Raw genomic sequence first — 16,093 nt, forward strand, 5'->3', positions numbered from 1 at the left:
GGCAGGCATCCTGACCTTCTATCTTTCATTTAATGTACAGCCTTGGCACAGATTTATGGACTTTGCTCTCTCTTTTCAATCCCTGAGGCACTGACTCCAGTTAGCACTTCTTTTGTCTTTCACAAATGCAAATTTATGATCTGGATTTTTGCATTTGCTTTGCAAAATAACCACCAAAAATATCTATTTTAAGTTCTTTCTCTAATTTAGAATGGTGGTATTTTCACAGCCATTCAGACAATTATGACCTATGACCCCTGTGAACGATGGAAGGCTTATGCTCTTTTGGGCTAAATTTGTCCAGGCACTCAGTGGATGCTTTGGGAAAATCCCAGTACACATATGCAGTTTTAGGAGCATTTCCACAGATTTTCATCAGCACGCAGAGGACATCAGACTTCAGTTAGAAGCTGGCAGTACAGCTCCATGGTTGTATATCAGTCAGTGTTACAGTAAGCTCACTCAAGAAGTTATCAAAAATTATTGTGAAGGCTCTGGCTTACACATTTCGCCTGAAATACTGACTGCAAACCTTCTAGACCTTTTGCAGTAAGAAAGTCAATTTCTTAAAACAGTATTTTCTAAAAGCCTTGCATTTCCTACAGACTTTGCTCTGTTTCCAGCATCTGATGCTGACTGAAAAATTTAGCTCAACCAAAAAGTCAAGCTGGTGAAGAAATGTTGGAATTCATAGAAAACAAGTATCATTGTATACTGCATGCATTGGGCATTGATCCAGCAAGTTTTGATGTGGCTTTTCCCCCAAGAACCCCCAGTTTAATCTACAAAGATTTGTCTAGTTTCTGTTAAAAGTAACACACTACTTTGAAGCACATCATAATCTCTTCCATAAAAAATTAAAGGGAGAGTTTCGAAGTATACCATGATGAAAATACACATGCTTAAAACAGTTTAAACCTATTTTATAATAACCTTCTGAATAGTAGCCTACAGCAGTAAAAACCGATTTTTGCAAAACCCAAAAAGGCAGACCGAAAAAACCTCTAATATCCAAACCCTGAATGGAGGCTCAGCAGCAACTACAAATGCTTTGTAGCACTGTAAGTGATATAACTGAAGAGAGGGGTTAACAGTTAAGAAAACACTGTTTACTTTAATTCCACTAAGTAGAAAATAAGATCAGTATGCAGTAAATATTTAATTTACGTTCTAAGAAATGCAAAAATTAATGCAGGTGATTTTGGGTCAGTGAGCAAACTATCTATCTGTAACTGATTCTGTGAATTTCATACGCAGGATTGATGCTGACCTTGACAGAAGTGGTCATGCGTTTGAAATTTTACTTTCAACAGTCAAGTTCTTAAAATACCCCGAACAAATCTACATGGCACTTGCAGGGAGTTAAGAATTCTTCCATCTCCTTTGGTGGCATGAGAGTTTTGCTCCAGGTTTTCTGTTGACTGGTCCAACACCACACTCACTCCTGTAGCTCGCACAGCAGATGCTTACAGGGAAACCCATCACAACCACGGCAGATTGCTTTGAAGAAAGACCAAAACCACCACAATCCTGCAGAACTAAAACTAACTGTGCTTCAGTTCTTCTTAAAAGAAAGAATCTGTTCACTGGTTTTCAAACTATTTGAAACTCCCTGGCCTTTGTCAGGTTAATGTTTTCCAGCCCTCATGATTAACTGCAGTAGCTTAAATTTATGAAGGGGAACAATACCTCCTGACCCGCTGTCAAGATGCTATCACGGCGAACACACCAACAGGCGATGGCTTCAGAGGCAGAGCAGGCACTGGCAGCCCCAGCCCTGCAGCCGTGCCCCCCAGCCCAGGGAAGACACTCCCAGGTGTCCAGTCCCCAAAAAACCCTTGTGTCCTCAGGGTGCATTACTACCGCAGCTTGAGCACACACAGCTCCACACGGCCAAATTGTCAGCAGCAGGGAAAAAGTGAAATGAGTTAAATTTTAATAACAGCCAAATGTTTTCTGCCGCTACTTGAATTTGAGACCATGGGAATGAAAAGTTACTTTTTTCTCACGCTGCAGCTTATTGGGGCGCATTGCACCGATGTGCTGTATAGATCTGCAGAGCCAGGAAGCACAGAAAGGGAAGATCAGAAAGATGAGATGAGCTTCACTGACAGCAGCCACCACCCTAAGACAGCATAGCCCAAACCTGAGAGGCAGGCTCCATTTTTCCATCTCCTGCAGTATTTCTGCTAATGAAACCACCCTCAGCTTTCCTGCATGGTATAACACAAGGTAGTTTCATAAGATGGAAGATGGGTCTTTTCCAAGTGCTTTGCTTCCAGAAGTCAGTGCAATGCACACACTGGTGAACACATCTGAAGTGGGCCAGGCTGACTAAAAAAACCTCTCCATTTTGTGTCTTCTGAGAGATTCTTGGACAAAGTGTTGTTATCCTACATTTACAGGACTTTTAAGATGTTCACTTCCCTGGCCACACAAACCACAGGGATGAGTGGGGACCTGGTGATGGTCAGGGCTGCCAGCCCTGCTCCACACCAGCTTCTTCCCTCTCCAAATGGCCAGCACCATGAGCACTGGTTCAGGTACTGGGCTTCAAGAAGTCCATTACCTGATCACAAATCCCACATTAATTATAATTTTAGTATTTATTTCAGTAGGAATGTCATAATAATATTTTTTAAAAATTCATAATGAAAAAATATACCATGTTTCTCAGATAACAGCTCTGTCCTAGCCACCACAAGGTGATGGATGTAGTCCTGCTCTTCCAACCATGGTTACCCTGGGCCTGCTGACCTCAGGGGCCTGGCAGGACAACTTCACTTGTCTCCTTCCATTCTGCAGGCTTGTAACACTCCCTTCTCTAGCAGCTCAGCTGGTAACACCACAGGGCCTTGCTCCAGCACAGCTGAATAATAAAAATACTCCACAGACCCCAGCAGAGCCAGACTCGGCCCAGAGCTCATACTCGTGTATTTATTTTTCACACTCTTAAGAAATCAATTCATCTGATTTCTCTACCCTCGGCAAGCCAGAGGTTTCCTCCTGTCTGCCTTGTCACAAGCCAGTCGCACTTAACGCTCTGGTCATTAAACCAGTTCTGTTGCACTTTGAAAGGATAAATAAAATAATCAGAAACATTTTAACTTCAATGCCTCTTTCCTTCTTAGGATTTGACTACAAATCCAAATTCTTATGTCAGGAAAAACAAGCACATTTTTAGAAGAGGTGTGTCTTAGTTCAGATTAGTGTGGCATTCAGAAGTCATGCAAGTGCCAGCATGGGAAGAAAATACAGCATGTTATATAAAATAGGCATGTTTAATTATTTTGGAATAAGATGATGACATCTACTTCCTCAACTGCTTATTCTCTATTTAATATTTTAGCCTAGCATATTAAATGTCCTCTCTTTCTTCCAGGCTAATTATATGGTACAATAGTTCAAATTCTATTCATATTTTTATTATTTGATCTGGAATAAAACTTTAAAAAATAATAATAAAAAAACCCAAACCAACCAACCAACCAAACAAACAAAAATCCCCACAAACTAAAACCAAACCACATGAAACACCTCAATCAGATCCACCATTAATATTTTTATATGACAGACTAGATTTCCCTTTGGGTATTTCACAGTACTGTACTCCACTGAGGACACTGAAATTATGCTTGGCCAAACTGAGGACCTTCAAGCCTGGGAGCTCAGTGAAACACACGGGATGACCAACATGTACCAACGCTGGGGTGTGCACATCTGTACAACACTGAAAGAGGGAAAAAAGACCCCACACTTTCTATTCAGACTTTCTGATACAAGTGACCAACCACCCTTCTATTTGGTGAAACCATCTGCAATGACTCTGACTGCCAGCGGTGCACAGCTTGCTGCCCTGTCCTTGCCAAAAAGCAATTTAAGGCTGCATGAACACTTGTGATTCCTATTTCACCACTGGATTTGAAGATTTTCAGACATGCAAATCCCAAAGGCTCCTTTATCAGCTGATTCAAGTTTGCTACAAATTAACACCTGATTATGACAAAATTGAGTTTGTCTTCTCCTTCTAGTCATCAATTCTTGTAATTCTTTTCATTATTAAAAGGCCATTTCTTCCTCTCTCTCCATGACAATACCGCCTTACTGTAATCTGATTCTGAGGCTTCTCCCCAGACCTGGAATCATTTTTCCACTACCTTCTCCAGCTTTTCCACTTCCTTTTAGAAATATTAACACTAGGCATGGGAAAACAAAATCATACAGCAGCAGCAAGCACCAGGTCCTGGCAGCAGGTACCCTCCCATACGTGCCACACTAGTCCTTCACATCACAGCAGCCCACTGCGGGCTCTGTTTGAGGGGTTTGATCTAAATCCTTTCTAAATCACTACTTCATGAAGTACAAACCATACCCGTGGAACTGCGATTTTTAACTGGCTGCCTAAGCCTGCCTCTGGTGGCACTGAAAACCAGTTTGTTTGACCCCAGCTCACCAACAGATCCACCTTGTTCTGGGAAAATAGCCAGTCATTTTTTAAATCACCCTACTATTTCTTTATGCCACATAGGAGTTTTAGTAGCAACATTTATTTTCACATCACTGAAATACATGTGATTGGTATCACATCATCAGTTGCTGTGGTGCTTCATGATCAACCTTAAACTAATGGCAGTAGAATCCAACTATAATCAGCTGGGGGAACTAGAGGGGGAAGATGATCCACAATAAATTAAATCTGGTTTAATTAATTAAAAAAACTTGGAAAAAATGAAATAAAACAAAAAATGATAATGTTATTACCGGTAGTAATTTTTTAATAAATTCCATTTAGGAACGGATGGTGCACAAAGACCATACTGTGCCTGTCATTCTCCCCAGTAACCCATTTTTATCAGGCACTTTGGGACGTTCTTCAGCCTTTTTAAACTCCTCAAAGATTTCATACTGTCATTTTACTTGCATTTTGAGGTATTTCTGTAAACCCCAAGGTGACTCAGCTGGAGTAACATTTCAAATGAGAAAGTACATCAAGAATTAGTTTGTTCGAGCTCAGGAAGAAATCAGAGGGGGTTGATTAGGTCTCAGATGGATGCCTGTGATTTTTGCAACAGCGAAAATTATAATATAAAGCATTCTAACACTTTTGCTTGACAAGCATGGCCTGCAATGTTTACCTGGGACATACGCATTACATAAATTATTAAGAATCAAGCACCAAGAATTCCTTCTTGTTCTAATCAGTGAGCGGTAATGTCAAAAGAAACTGGATATTGTCCAAAGACATACTGTGAAAATTTGACCAAAATTGCATTTGAAGTTTATCATTTTTAAACGCAATTTATAATTGCCTTTATGCTTAAAGTGAAAGCTGCCTTATGCTGAGTCTCCTTTTTTTTTTTTTTTTTAGTTCTTCTTTGATGCTGGAATTGCCAGAGGCTTATCAAATGAGAACAGGCCAGAGGGATGAGTGAAAAATGCTCAGATAATGTTTGACTTCCCAGCAGCGGGGATGCCACATGGGTTACATGTCACCTGCCCCAAAACTAATTGAGGAGGGTGGAAGCATGGGGGGGGAGGAGGGGGGCGGAGGCAGAAATTATATTATCAAGGTAGATGGGTAGGAAAAATAAGCAATTTCAAGATAAAGCCATAAATGCCCAATCCAGACCGGCTAACAGCACGTAAGTTACTGCTGATTCAGAACAGCGGCGGCACACCACCTTAGCGAGCCTGAGACCCAAAGCAAAGTCCATCGCAACAGCGATAGTCTTCCAGCGAACTCACACTCGTTATTTATTAGCATTCAGAAAAAGTAGTTGAGATCTAATATTTATCAGAAACACAACTGAAGTTTTAACCCTGATTAATAAGAACGCTTGAGTAACGTGAACAGTATAAACAGCTTAAGCCAGGGCTCCAACACCCGAGAGGGCAGCGCTGGGTGCTCCCCCAGGGGCAGCCCCGGCTGAGCCGCCGCGGGCAGGGCGAGGGGCAGATGATCCCAGCCTACCTGTGCTTAAATTGTCATTGATCTTCAGCGGCACCCTTAGGATGTAGACGAGGAAAAGCATGATGAAGAACCACAGCGTCCAGAGATAAGTCCAGGACCAGACGATGCAAGACTTGAGCTGTTCCAAAAAGCCCGTCCCAGCTTCAGCCATGTTTTTTGGAGAGAAAAGAGGAAAAAAAAAAAAGAAAAAAAAGGGGGAGGGGGGGGGGACGGAGCGTGGGGGAAACCAACGCAAACGCTGCTCTCTGCTGCCACGAGCTCCCAGCGTGCGTTTGTGGGATGGTTTTCCCCCTCTCGCCGGCCGGGCCGCCTCTCCCCCGCCCGCCGGGCGCTGCGGCTGCCCCGGGGCGCTGCCGGCTCTGCCCCCGCTCGCCGCCGCGCCTCGGCAAGGGCCGGCCCGATAAAATGGACTCCCGCGAGCTCCGCTCCGGCCGAGCGGGGGGGACGTGCCGCGGTGGCAGCGGCGGACCTGCCCCCGGCCGCGCCCCGGGCTCGGCCCCTGCGCCCGCCCGGCCCCGGCCCGGCCCCGGCCCTGCCCCGCCGCGGAACCGGGGCTCCGGCCGCCAGAAAGGCCGTGCAGCTTCACCCCCCAACGTCTTTACGATCTTGAGCAATGATTTCTGGCGGCGTTTTCACCGCGCAACAGGAGTTTAAGCCTAAAAAGGGCTCGCGTAGGATGTTTTTTCGCTGTTGACTCGTCTGAGCTTCGTGCTGGGATAATGGAACGGGCATAGAAGTCCCTGCGTGCGTGTGTGCAGTGCTCAGCAGAGTTCTGAACTGCAAAACTCTTTTCCTCGGAAGATAATTGTATGGCGCAATAAATGGGTGGGAAGGGACCCACATCTACTTCCAACCCCCCCTGCTAAGGGCAGAGAAGACACCCGCTAGACATGTGTCTCGTTCAAGTAGTGCCCGTAAAGCCTAAGCTTCAAGTCAGTAAATTGTACTTTTGAGAGATACATTTTGCTTATTCCATGAATGAGGTATTGATTAATGAAACAAGGTTTGACAGCAGAATGTGATGAAAATTCAGGTCGGTAAACACGGCTGATCCCTGCCTTTTTTGGCGTCACATAGCTTACAAACATTTAAGTAAATATGCACCACATTCTGCAATTTGTTTGGACGTCTCTCCTGTGTTTCCACAGTCTGTATCCAGTGGGATAACATTCTCCAGCATCTTAACAAGCAGGCACTATTTATAAACTATTACCAAAAGAACAAAAAAAAATCCTTGAAAATTTCTCCAACTGGTAGTAACCTGTCCAAGCTGAGATTTTCTAGTCTGCCAAAGAAATAGTTATCACAGATAAAAACACAGTAGCTTTCCTAGAATGTTTACAGTACCCAAAAGCATTAAACAAAAATCTGTAGCTGTACGAATTGCAACCTTCTCATGGTAGTAAAGGCACGAAATTTGTTCTTCCTGACTACTGCAGGACTTGAAGATGAATGAACACTGGCTGTGTCTTCTGCATTTGATGGTGACAGGATCTTCTGATTATAAGGGACCATGGTCCCCATATAAGAATATTTGTGCAGGACTGACAGAAGTTTTTCTTAGCAATGAATCACAAAACTTTTAAAATTAGAATATACAGATCAACTACATAAAAGGTCATTTATAGTTTAATTACATACCAAAGAAAACCACATTTCAATTTTTTCAGCTCCCCCTTCCAGTTTTAAAGGGAAGAAATTCTTAATACATTAGGTCACATCTGAAACACCTCAGCCTTATTCAATCATGCAGTTATTTATAAATCAAAATATTCCTCTCACCTTTTCTTGTGTATTAGCAAAAAAGACCAAGGCAGTAGGTAATTTTTCCCTTGTATAAATTTTCCTCTACATAGTTTAATTTTCAGTATATTAGTGCTTATCTTAAAAAATTGACTATGACCAACTTCTTTTATGTGTGAAAGATAGAGATGGTGTATAGGGCTTTTCCAAAGTTTCCTATTATAAACAACTTTTCATTCTATTGTCTTTTATTGAAAGGCAGGAGTGAATTGTGTTGGTTCCTCCAGCTCTGCTTTCTTTACATCTCTTGTATTACTAGAAGATCAAAACCCTATGAACTGTGCCCACTTAAAGCACAGTTATTAATTTTATGCCTTCCTTCTTCTAAGCACCATTGCTTCTTCTTCCCCTGAAATTACAGACGTTATTAATACTTTGCAGTCATGTTATGCATTTCACTTCCAGATCTGCAGTGTTTTTACAGTGAGCATAAAGTATTTAAAAAAATAAGGATTTCTCATTGGGTGCTATACAAAGAAAAAAAAAAAAAAACAACAAAATAACCCCAAACAAGCAAACAAACAGAACAGTAAAAAACAGTAGCACAAACCAAACCAAAAAACCATGCAAACAAAACAACCAAACCACCAACCCCTCCAAAACCTAAAAAAACCAACCTAACAAAAAACCCAAATAAACCCCCAAAAAAGCTCAGGAAATTAAAAGCACGTGTCCAAATTCAAATGTTTGTGTGAGGTGACAAGCAATTATCTGCTGGATATTGTGACTCATGACTAGCTTTGTGCATTCATATGACAAATTACATTTCTGCTGTTTGTTTTAAAGAAGCACCTAAGCTGACACTCAAGGCAAGTTCACTGTCACTGTTCAGGCTCTATTTAACACAAATTATCTCTTGTCTCTCAGTTCTCTTTGAATGAATTCCAAGTAAATACAAAGCCTTGAAATATGCATTTCACAAGTGAGAAGCAAACTGTTCAGTACTATGAAAAGACACCACTTTGAGTGTCATCTGGCTTCAGGCACTCATTTGCTAAGTCAAGATATGACAGAATGCATCTGAAGTGAATCATTGGACAAAAATAACTTTGGAAATAGTGTTTTAACTTTCTGCTAAGATTTTCCACTCAACTGTCACTTGTTTAGAGTTTTCTCACACAAGGCCTCAGTTCTTACCTCAAAATAATACCTGTAAGTACTAATTCTTTTGCCATAAACCCAGTTCAGAGTTGCTAATTTCTCATATGACTGTTGATGACTTTGCTAAATGAAATCAGGAAGCAGAAGCCATGACAGTTAGTACGTGAGGTACAGTGAAGTTTTGTTTCTTTTCAGAAGAAATACATTTTCCTGAGCTTGGGTCCTGGCAAATAAGAAAAAATAGATAGGACCACTGAGCAGCAAAAGTCCAGTTTGAAAATTTTGCCCACCCAATCTTTGTATGGGTCCAAAGTAGTCCAAGATCCAAAGAAGTGGGGTTTTTAATGTTTGGGTGTTTAATTAAACCTTAAAAAAATCTTCTGTTTGATAGTTTCAGAGATCAGAATGAGAGGCCTTTTCTAGGACCATAATTTGTAACCTTCTTGGAACCTGGCTATGAAATAAGATTGCATTGAGGTCTTGGCAGCCAAAAGGTAGCCAGGCACACTAGTCAAGGACATTCAGCAAGGGCAGAAATGAGACCTACATGAGCTCCACATATATAGGTGAGCACTGGGAAGCATTTTCAGCTTGGTTCAAAGGAGCCAGACATCCCCCCTGACCTTCAGCTGATGCCTCATCAGCAACTGAATCCCACTAAGCAGCATTATGTTCAACACTTTTTAATCTAGATGTACATTAAACAACAACAGACATACGTATGCATGCCCATGTCCAGATGTGAATTTACATCCATATAAATACATATGCATATAGAGCACCTATTAAGTTTATCAGCTGCATATTAAACTATATCAGGGTTGAACTGGAGATGGCAGTGTAAGCTGGAATCAGCAGGGGTTGAGAAGGAGTGTGCCAATGTGAGTGAAAGCACTGGAGGAGAGTTCACGGGATCCCCTACACAGCACTTTTCAGACATACCAAAGTCTGCATAAAATGCTGTAATCACATACCAAAAATCTGTTTTCAACTGAAGTACACACAATCCTTTGTCACAATCCAGAAAACTGCAAATATGCTAAGAAACACTGAAATAAAATTTATGCTTAATTAACAATTTAATCAATGTATTTTTATAAAAAAAAAAAAGATGTTGCAAAAGTATGCAACTACAGACTTCTGAACAGTGTGCCCAGGCTGAAGTTTCTGTTCCCCATTCTAAAAGTGGGATATTACAGTATTACAAGAATAATCTTCTGCTTAAAGACTGTAATATTTAAAAACATGCCATCAGTACTTATGAGGAAAAGTCAAATATGCATATTGTCAAAAAGCTTAAAAATTGTCTCCATTATTAACAAAATGCTGTCCATAGCTATGGGTACTCTTCCAGAAAACAGGGTGCTGTATAATGTGTCAGAGTAGTTGGATGGGAAGGAGGAAAGCCTGCCTGAAAGTTGTTTTAAGACCAACCAACCCGCTGCCCTAATTGCAAGACAAGTGACAAAATCCAGGTTAGAACTGGCTAAGTTAAGAATCAGATGTCAGTACAAAGAGAGGGCAAAGGAAGGTGTTGGTAAATAGCTAGTGCAACTCAGAGCAGAGTTTCAGTATTTTTGGGTAGTGTTCAAAATGATTCATAACCAGAAAAAAAACCCCAACCAAACTCCAAAAAGAGAAAAAAAAAAAAAAAAAAAAAAAAAAAAGAACATTCAAAACCTGTTTTCTTCTGCTGCTTTTTTGCCTAATTACTTTTTTCCCCTAAAGATGAGATGGGAATTTCACCCTGACTGTCAGCACACTTAGGCATCTAGGTGGGAAAGTGCCCCACCCCAAACACACACATTTGATAAAGCAAATTGTTTGGGGTTATTTTAAATCCATGGAAATATCCCCCAGGAGCACTTACGTATTTTTGTGAAATGGACACACACATTGTTGAGGCATTTTATTAAGCTTCTCTGTGAGAGGTGGTGGGGCAAGACAGGTCATTATTTGCACAAGATGGTAGGTGCTCAGGATTCCCAAAGGATCCTGCGAGCTGCCAGGCTAGTCCCTGGTCAAAAGGGAGCTCTCCACAAGGCAGAATCTGGCATCTGCAGCCACACATGCTCTGTACCTCATGGGAGGTTGTGGGAGAAACAGGGAGGCAGAGACAGATGGCAAAAAGCCCCGAGGGGACCAGCACTGCTTTCTGCCTCCCCTACCGAGGTCAAGGAAAAGGGCATAAGCTCTGCTCCCCACATCCATGCCTTGGACTGAAGCCAAACAGTAAATCTCCTTTTTTTTTTTTTTTTTTAAAGGAGATGCATTGAGGGAGATGTAGAAGATATGGCCTTTTTTCACAGATTGGTATCTTGACCTTTTTCTTTTAAGGGAAAATATGTTCAGTGTGATCTTCAATTTAGTGAGTGTTGATACTGTATTTAATGAAAAGACATTTTAAAGTGAGGAAAAAGGTCTCAACTCCTCCCATTTGAAATCTGCAATTAGCAGAATGTAGCTTTTTTTTCCTCTAGCATTTGCAACACGGCATCTTTACCTGCTATGCATTGGTAGGAGCACAGAAATCCACTGGCAGTTACATTTTACTTCATCTCCAGCAATTCAGAGGACGGAAACAGAGCAGTCACAGTGCTGGCTCATGTACAGGTAATTATAGCTGCTTGAGGCTGGCAATGATTACAGAGGACAAAAACAGCTCTGCCTGTAGGCAGGAAGGGATCGAGCAAGCCATGGAAGCAGGTAGCATCTAAATGGCATGTCATTTACTCATATCCCAGACAGATTTGGCTCCCAAGCCAAATCTTGTTAAACCTTTGCAAAATCAAGGACCAAAATATCCTTTTGCCTTGTCTGATGCAATTATTTTCTCATTTGCTTGCTTGTCTTGCCTTTCCACCCCCATCCAGTATACCATTGCTGAGAAAACCTCCCTCATAAAGCCTCTTCTGCTTACCATCTCCACAGATGAAGGTCCCTATGAGCTTGTCTTTAAATTTAGGATACAGAACAATTGTCTGTCTTAATACCTTGGCTTCTTCTCTGCTCTTCAGTTTTGCTTGATCTGTTCTTACTGGGTCACAGCCTTCTATCTTCTGCACCCAGCAGTCATTCTTCAGATCCAAATACCTTTTTCACAGCATCCTTTAATTGAGTCCATCCTGCCTCTCCTTTTAGTAGTGATGCAATCGCTGTACCACATTACATTTAAGAAAGCCTTGTTGATGACCCTGATGTAGTCTGTTAAGGAGAAAGAGAGTTTGGAAAGGAAAAATCATGATGGCTATTTCTCAAGTCTTCTCAAGTCTCCTGGCTGCAAAAGTGACATTTTATAGCAAGCCCTTGTCTTTAAAATAATTTTGTTCAGTTAGAAGGACCTGACAGACCCTGCAGCATGTCACAGGCCCTGTGTGGGCAGGTGATGGGTCCAGGAGAGAGAGAATGAAGCTTGCCACTAGTACAGAGCCCAGGGTTGCCCAACAACCTAAAACAAGGCTTAGTGTTAATTGTTGTTGCCAATGGCATATCTTGCATTGAAGTGGGATGCTCATATTCACTACCTGAAATAATTTCAAGAAGAAATTTTATGGAACGTCGTATCATAGAATTTGGGTTGGAAGGGTCCTTAAACATAATTTAGTTCCAACCCACTGTCACACCTTCCAGTAGATCAGGATGCTCAAAGCCCTCTTCAGCTTTGCCTTGAACACTGCCAGGAAATGGGGCATCCACAACTTCTTTGGGCAACCTCCTCCAGTGCCTCACCACCCTCACAGGAAAGAATTTCTTCCTAATATCTAATCTAATCACTAATTTTATTGATTTCACAGTAGGCCTTCCTTCCACTCTTAATCTCAATAGTTGGTATCTCTTTTCTTCTACATTTTTCAAGTAAAGCTCTTTGGCCAAACTCAGGCCTAGGTGAATTCTACTTTATATCTGTACTTTTATATAAAAATGTTGTAGTTCAGCCTCCTTCCTATTGCGAAGAACACAGAAGGGTAAGGCGATGAAGTCACCCGGTTGAGAAGATTTTCTTTCCTCTCACACCTGCTACTGTTGGTAAGCACAATATAAAATGACTTTCTCCTTTATAAATTACTGCTGGCTGGTAGCCTACTTATTATTTCTTACCATGCAGCTCTGAATTTACTGCACAGCCAAGTGTGATTGGACAGCTTTAGCTGAGACTGTCACAGATGTAGGAGTGAGGTGGGTGCCTGCAGCCCAGGAAACACTGGCATTTCTCACATAGGCCACCCACTTGTTGAGAACAAGGTGTGTTTGTACTCCAAGCACCAGTGGATACCTGCAGTCCCATTATTCAGTACATATCCCTGGCCCCATTTACTACCTATTACTGAAGTCTGCTACAGATACAATATTACTGCTATAGATACAGTATTACTCATTCCCTGATGGGTTCTTTCGTGACACTTGTCCTGTGCTCTCCAGCACAGGACTGCCACATGATTGTAGCAAACCCATCAACTGCATTGAAAACCCACTGTTATAGATAACCTTGAAACTCTTTTACTATGTTACTTTGTTGGTAACTTTCATGATTCCTAGAACAATGATCCTTGGTTGTGACAGTGCCCCGATTGCATCTGCTACTGCCCTGTTTCTCAATATTGTCATCACCTGTGTTTTGACACAGGCACTGGGTTACCACTCTCTGTCAGCAGCTATAGCCTGGGTAGCAACTTTATTATGTCCGAAAGGACCTTACCAGGAGGGTGAAGTATCAGGTAGCTGGATTTATTCCTTGGGAAATTATATACTGGCACATTTCATTTACATTCAGGTGGAGTAACTCTGGCCACATCAACCTGCTGGTAGGACTGCAAGGCACACTGTTTCCAGCTGAAAGAACTAAGGAGAGGTAGACCAGTTCTTAAAGGGAAGATGATGGCTCACTAAGTTTAGTAATGAACTGGGAAAAGACACATATTAATTACTGATTAACAAATTCTGTTGTACCCAGAGAATCAGTCTTGCAGAAACCTTTTCCTTGCACCAAAGCCTTGGAACAGGAGCAGCACTTCAATTCTTTGTGAACATAATGGCATTTATTTTCTTAGCATCTCTCAGGTACAGCCTTTTGCAATTGAGCTGGCTCCTGGCACCAAGGACAGCTAAAGAACCTTTCATACTCAGTACATGCCTACAGGAACTTTAAACAGGCTCTTGAATGACTCACACTTTTCTGATACTATAGAAGTAATTGTGGCTAGCTTGGTGAAGGAGATCTGTCCCTACACACATTGAGACATATGGAAAGTGCTTGCATGGATGTTACACCAGCTACCTCCAGTTTCCACCAGGTGAGATACACCTCAGAGCATGTCAGTTTAGATCACTGATTCCTTTCCTTTTCCATAGAAAAAAAGGTAAGAAAGCAGCATATTAAGTGCTTCCTAGTACAAAACTGGGTGGTGCATTCCAACCCCTAGTTTTAACTGACATCAGTACCTACTGAAAAACAAACTGCCTGTTGTTGGCACAACATCCTAGATAACAAGGATTCAGTTCATTGTCCTGGAAAAGTTCACAGCAGCCCATCTTTTCATGCCAAGATGCTCTCAGTTCAGAATCCATGTGCTGGCTGGTCCACATTATTAGGATACAGATGGTCTTCTTTTTTGCACATTCCCAGTACCTGCTTTGTCAGTAGAGAAGGATAACATCAGGCACACATACCTAGCAGTGGCTGGTTGGTTGGTTGGTTTTATCTCCTTAGTTCAGCATGGGTTTAAAAATTCCTAATATCTGATGAAAATAATACTAGATAGTATCACTACAGTCAAGATCAGATTCTAGCAAAAGGAAATCCAAGTACCAGCTTAATATCAGGATAGCCTGCAGTATCATCAGGGCTGACATGAAGAATAGACAGAGAAAAACAAGCAAAAAGCAGGATGTAAGGAAATTAATTAAGAGTATTGGATTTCATGTAGAAATTGGAGTTGTAGTATTCAATCTTTAATCGAACAGCTACAGTCTGGGACACTCTTCAAATAACTAAAATATGTTGCAAAGAGAATGGGAAAAACCTTTCTTTTTGCTCACAGCTTAGATAAAAAAGGTCAAGATCTGGCAGATGGTAGATTTCTCTTTTCCTACTATCTACTTTAATACTAGTAATACCAAAACTACAAGAACTTGGAGAGGAAGGATAATCTTTAGCAATTTATTTCAAAGCAGACAAGTCTGTCCTGCCACATACAGTCAACATGCAGCTGATGGTGTCACACTCTGGAAAAAAAAACCCAAGATAAGCTTTTGCATTCCATTCAAGGATTTCTACTACCACTATTTTTCAGAAACCTTCCAACTGAATATTCTGCTTTTTTGGCTAATCGTTTTTGCTACCTATTTTTCCTGTTGTTACAGACTTCCAAAGCTTACCAGTTTTACAGCATCTGAAAGCTGGTTTGACAATCACATGTCATGTAAAAGGGGAGAATAAAGCAGATTTATCTTCCTCCTGCTTAGTTTAAAACTGCTAATGGCTCCTGAAAGCTCCAATTTCTACTCCAGTGCGCATGCAGATATTAACCTTAAGAGTCACAGCAAAGTTGAAAAGGTATATATTTAAAAAATCTGTTCCTATTTAAAATATTGATTTATTTAGTAATTACCTTGCTTTTTTTCCAAGTCTGTTTCCCTAATTTCCAAATTATGTGTAAGTCATTACTGCATGGTTAGACCCAGGTCACTGTCCAAATAGCAGGTTATTAACAGAAGGGCCACCAGGGGATTTGGAGCAGCAGCCTTAGTTGTGCCTGGCTTAGGACAGACCGTGCCAGGACAGGGAGAACAGCTCAATCAACACGTGCAGACTTTGGCTGTGAGTGCTGTGCCAGCCTCCATCAAACCTGTGCTCCTGGGGCACAGCTTTAATTGAACTGACCTTTTCCTCAGAGCTGCAGCATCAGGCTCCCTGTCACAGGCTGAGCAGGAACTGTGCTTGAATGGAAACACATGGAATTTTTCTTCCTTAAAGAAAATCCTAACTGATTGCGGCCTTGTACCTTTTATTATCTTACTGGCACATCTTGTGTTACAGCTGGATGTGCTGCCTCACCTGGGAAAAGGCAGCATGACAGCATCCATGACAGCATTCCAAATCCCAGGGCTCATCTGTGGGCCCCTTGCTGCACAGTTCAGTCTTCTGGCACCTTCACAGCACAGCAACAACTTGAATGTTTTTGCCTTAGGGCATCTAAATTTTAGTACCCAGCCTCTGCA

At 41.6% G+C, this 16,093-nt stretch overlaps 1 protein-coding gene across 1 annotated transcript in view; it reads right to left on the reverse strand.

Moving 5' to 3' along the window:
* Positions 1–6,476, reverse strand: part of ST7 (suppression of tumorigenicity 7) — a 136,507-nt gene extending 130,031 nt beyond the window's left edge. Inside the window, exon 1 of the mRNA XM_038155201.1 lies at positions 5,972–6,476. Coding sequence (XP_038011129.1) covers positions 5,972–6,122 — 151 coding nt within the window. The 5' untranslated portion in view covers positions 6,123–6,476. The remainder of the gene's footprint in view (positions 1–5,971) is intronic.
* Between the last annotated feature and the right edge of the window lie 9,617 nt (positions 6,477–16,093).

This window comes from Motacilla alba, chromosome 1A, assembly GCF_015832195.1.
Source record: "Motacilla alba alba isolate MOTALB_02 chromosome 1A, Motacilla_alba_V1.0_pri, whole genome shotgun sequence".
Taxonomy (NCBI): Eukaryota; Metazoa; Chordata; class Aves; order Passeriformes; family Motacillidae; genus Motacilla; species Motacilla alba.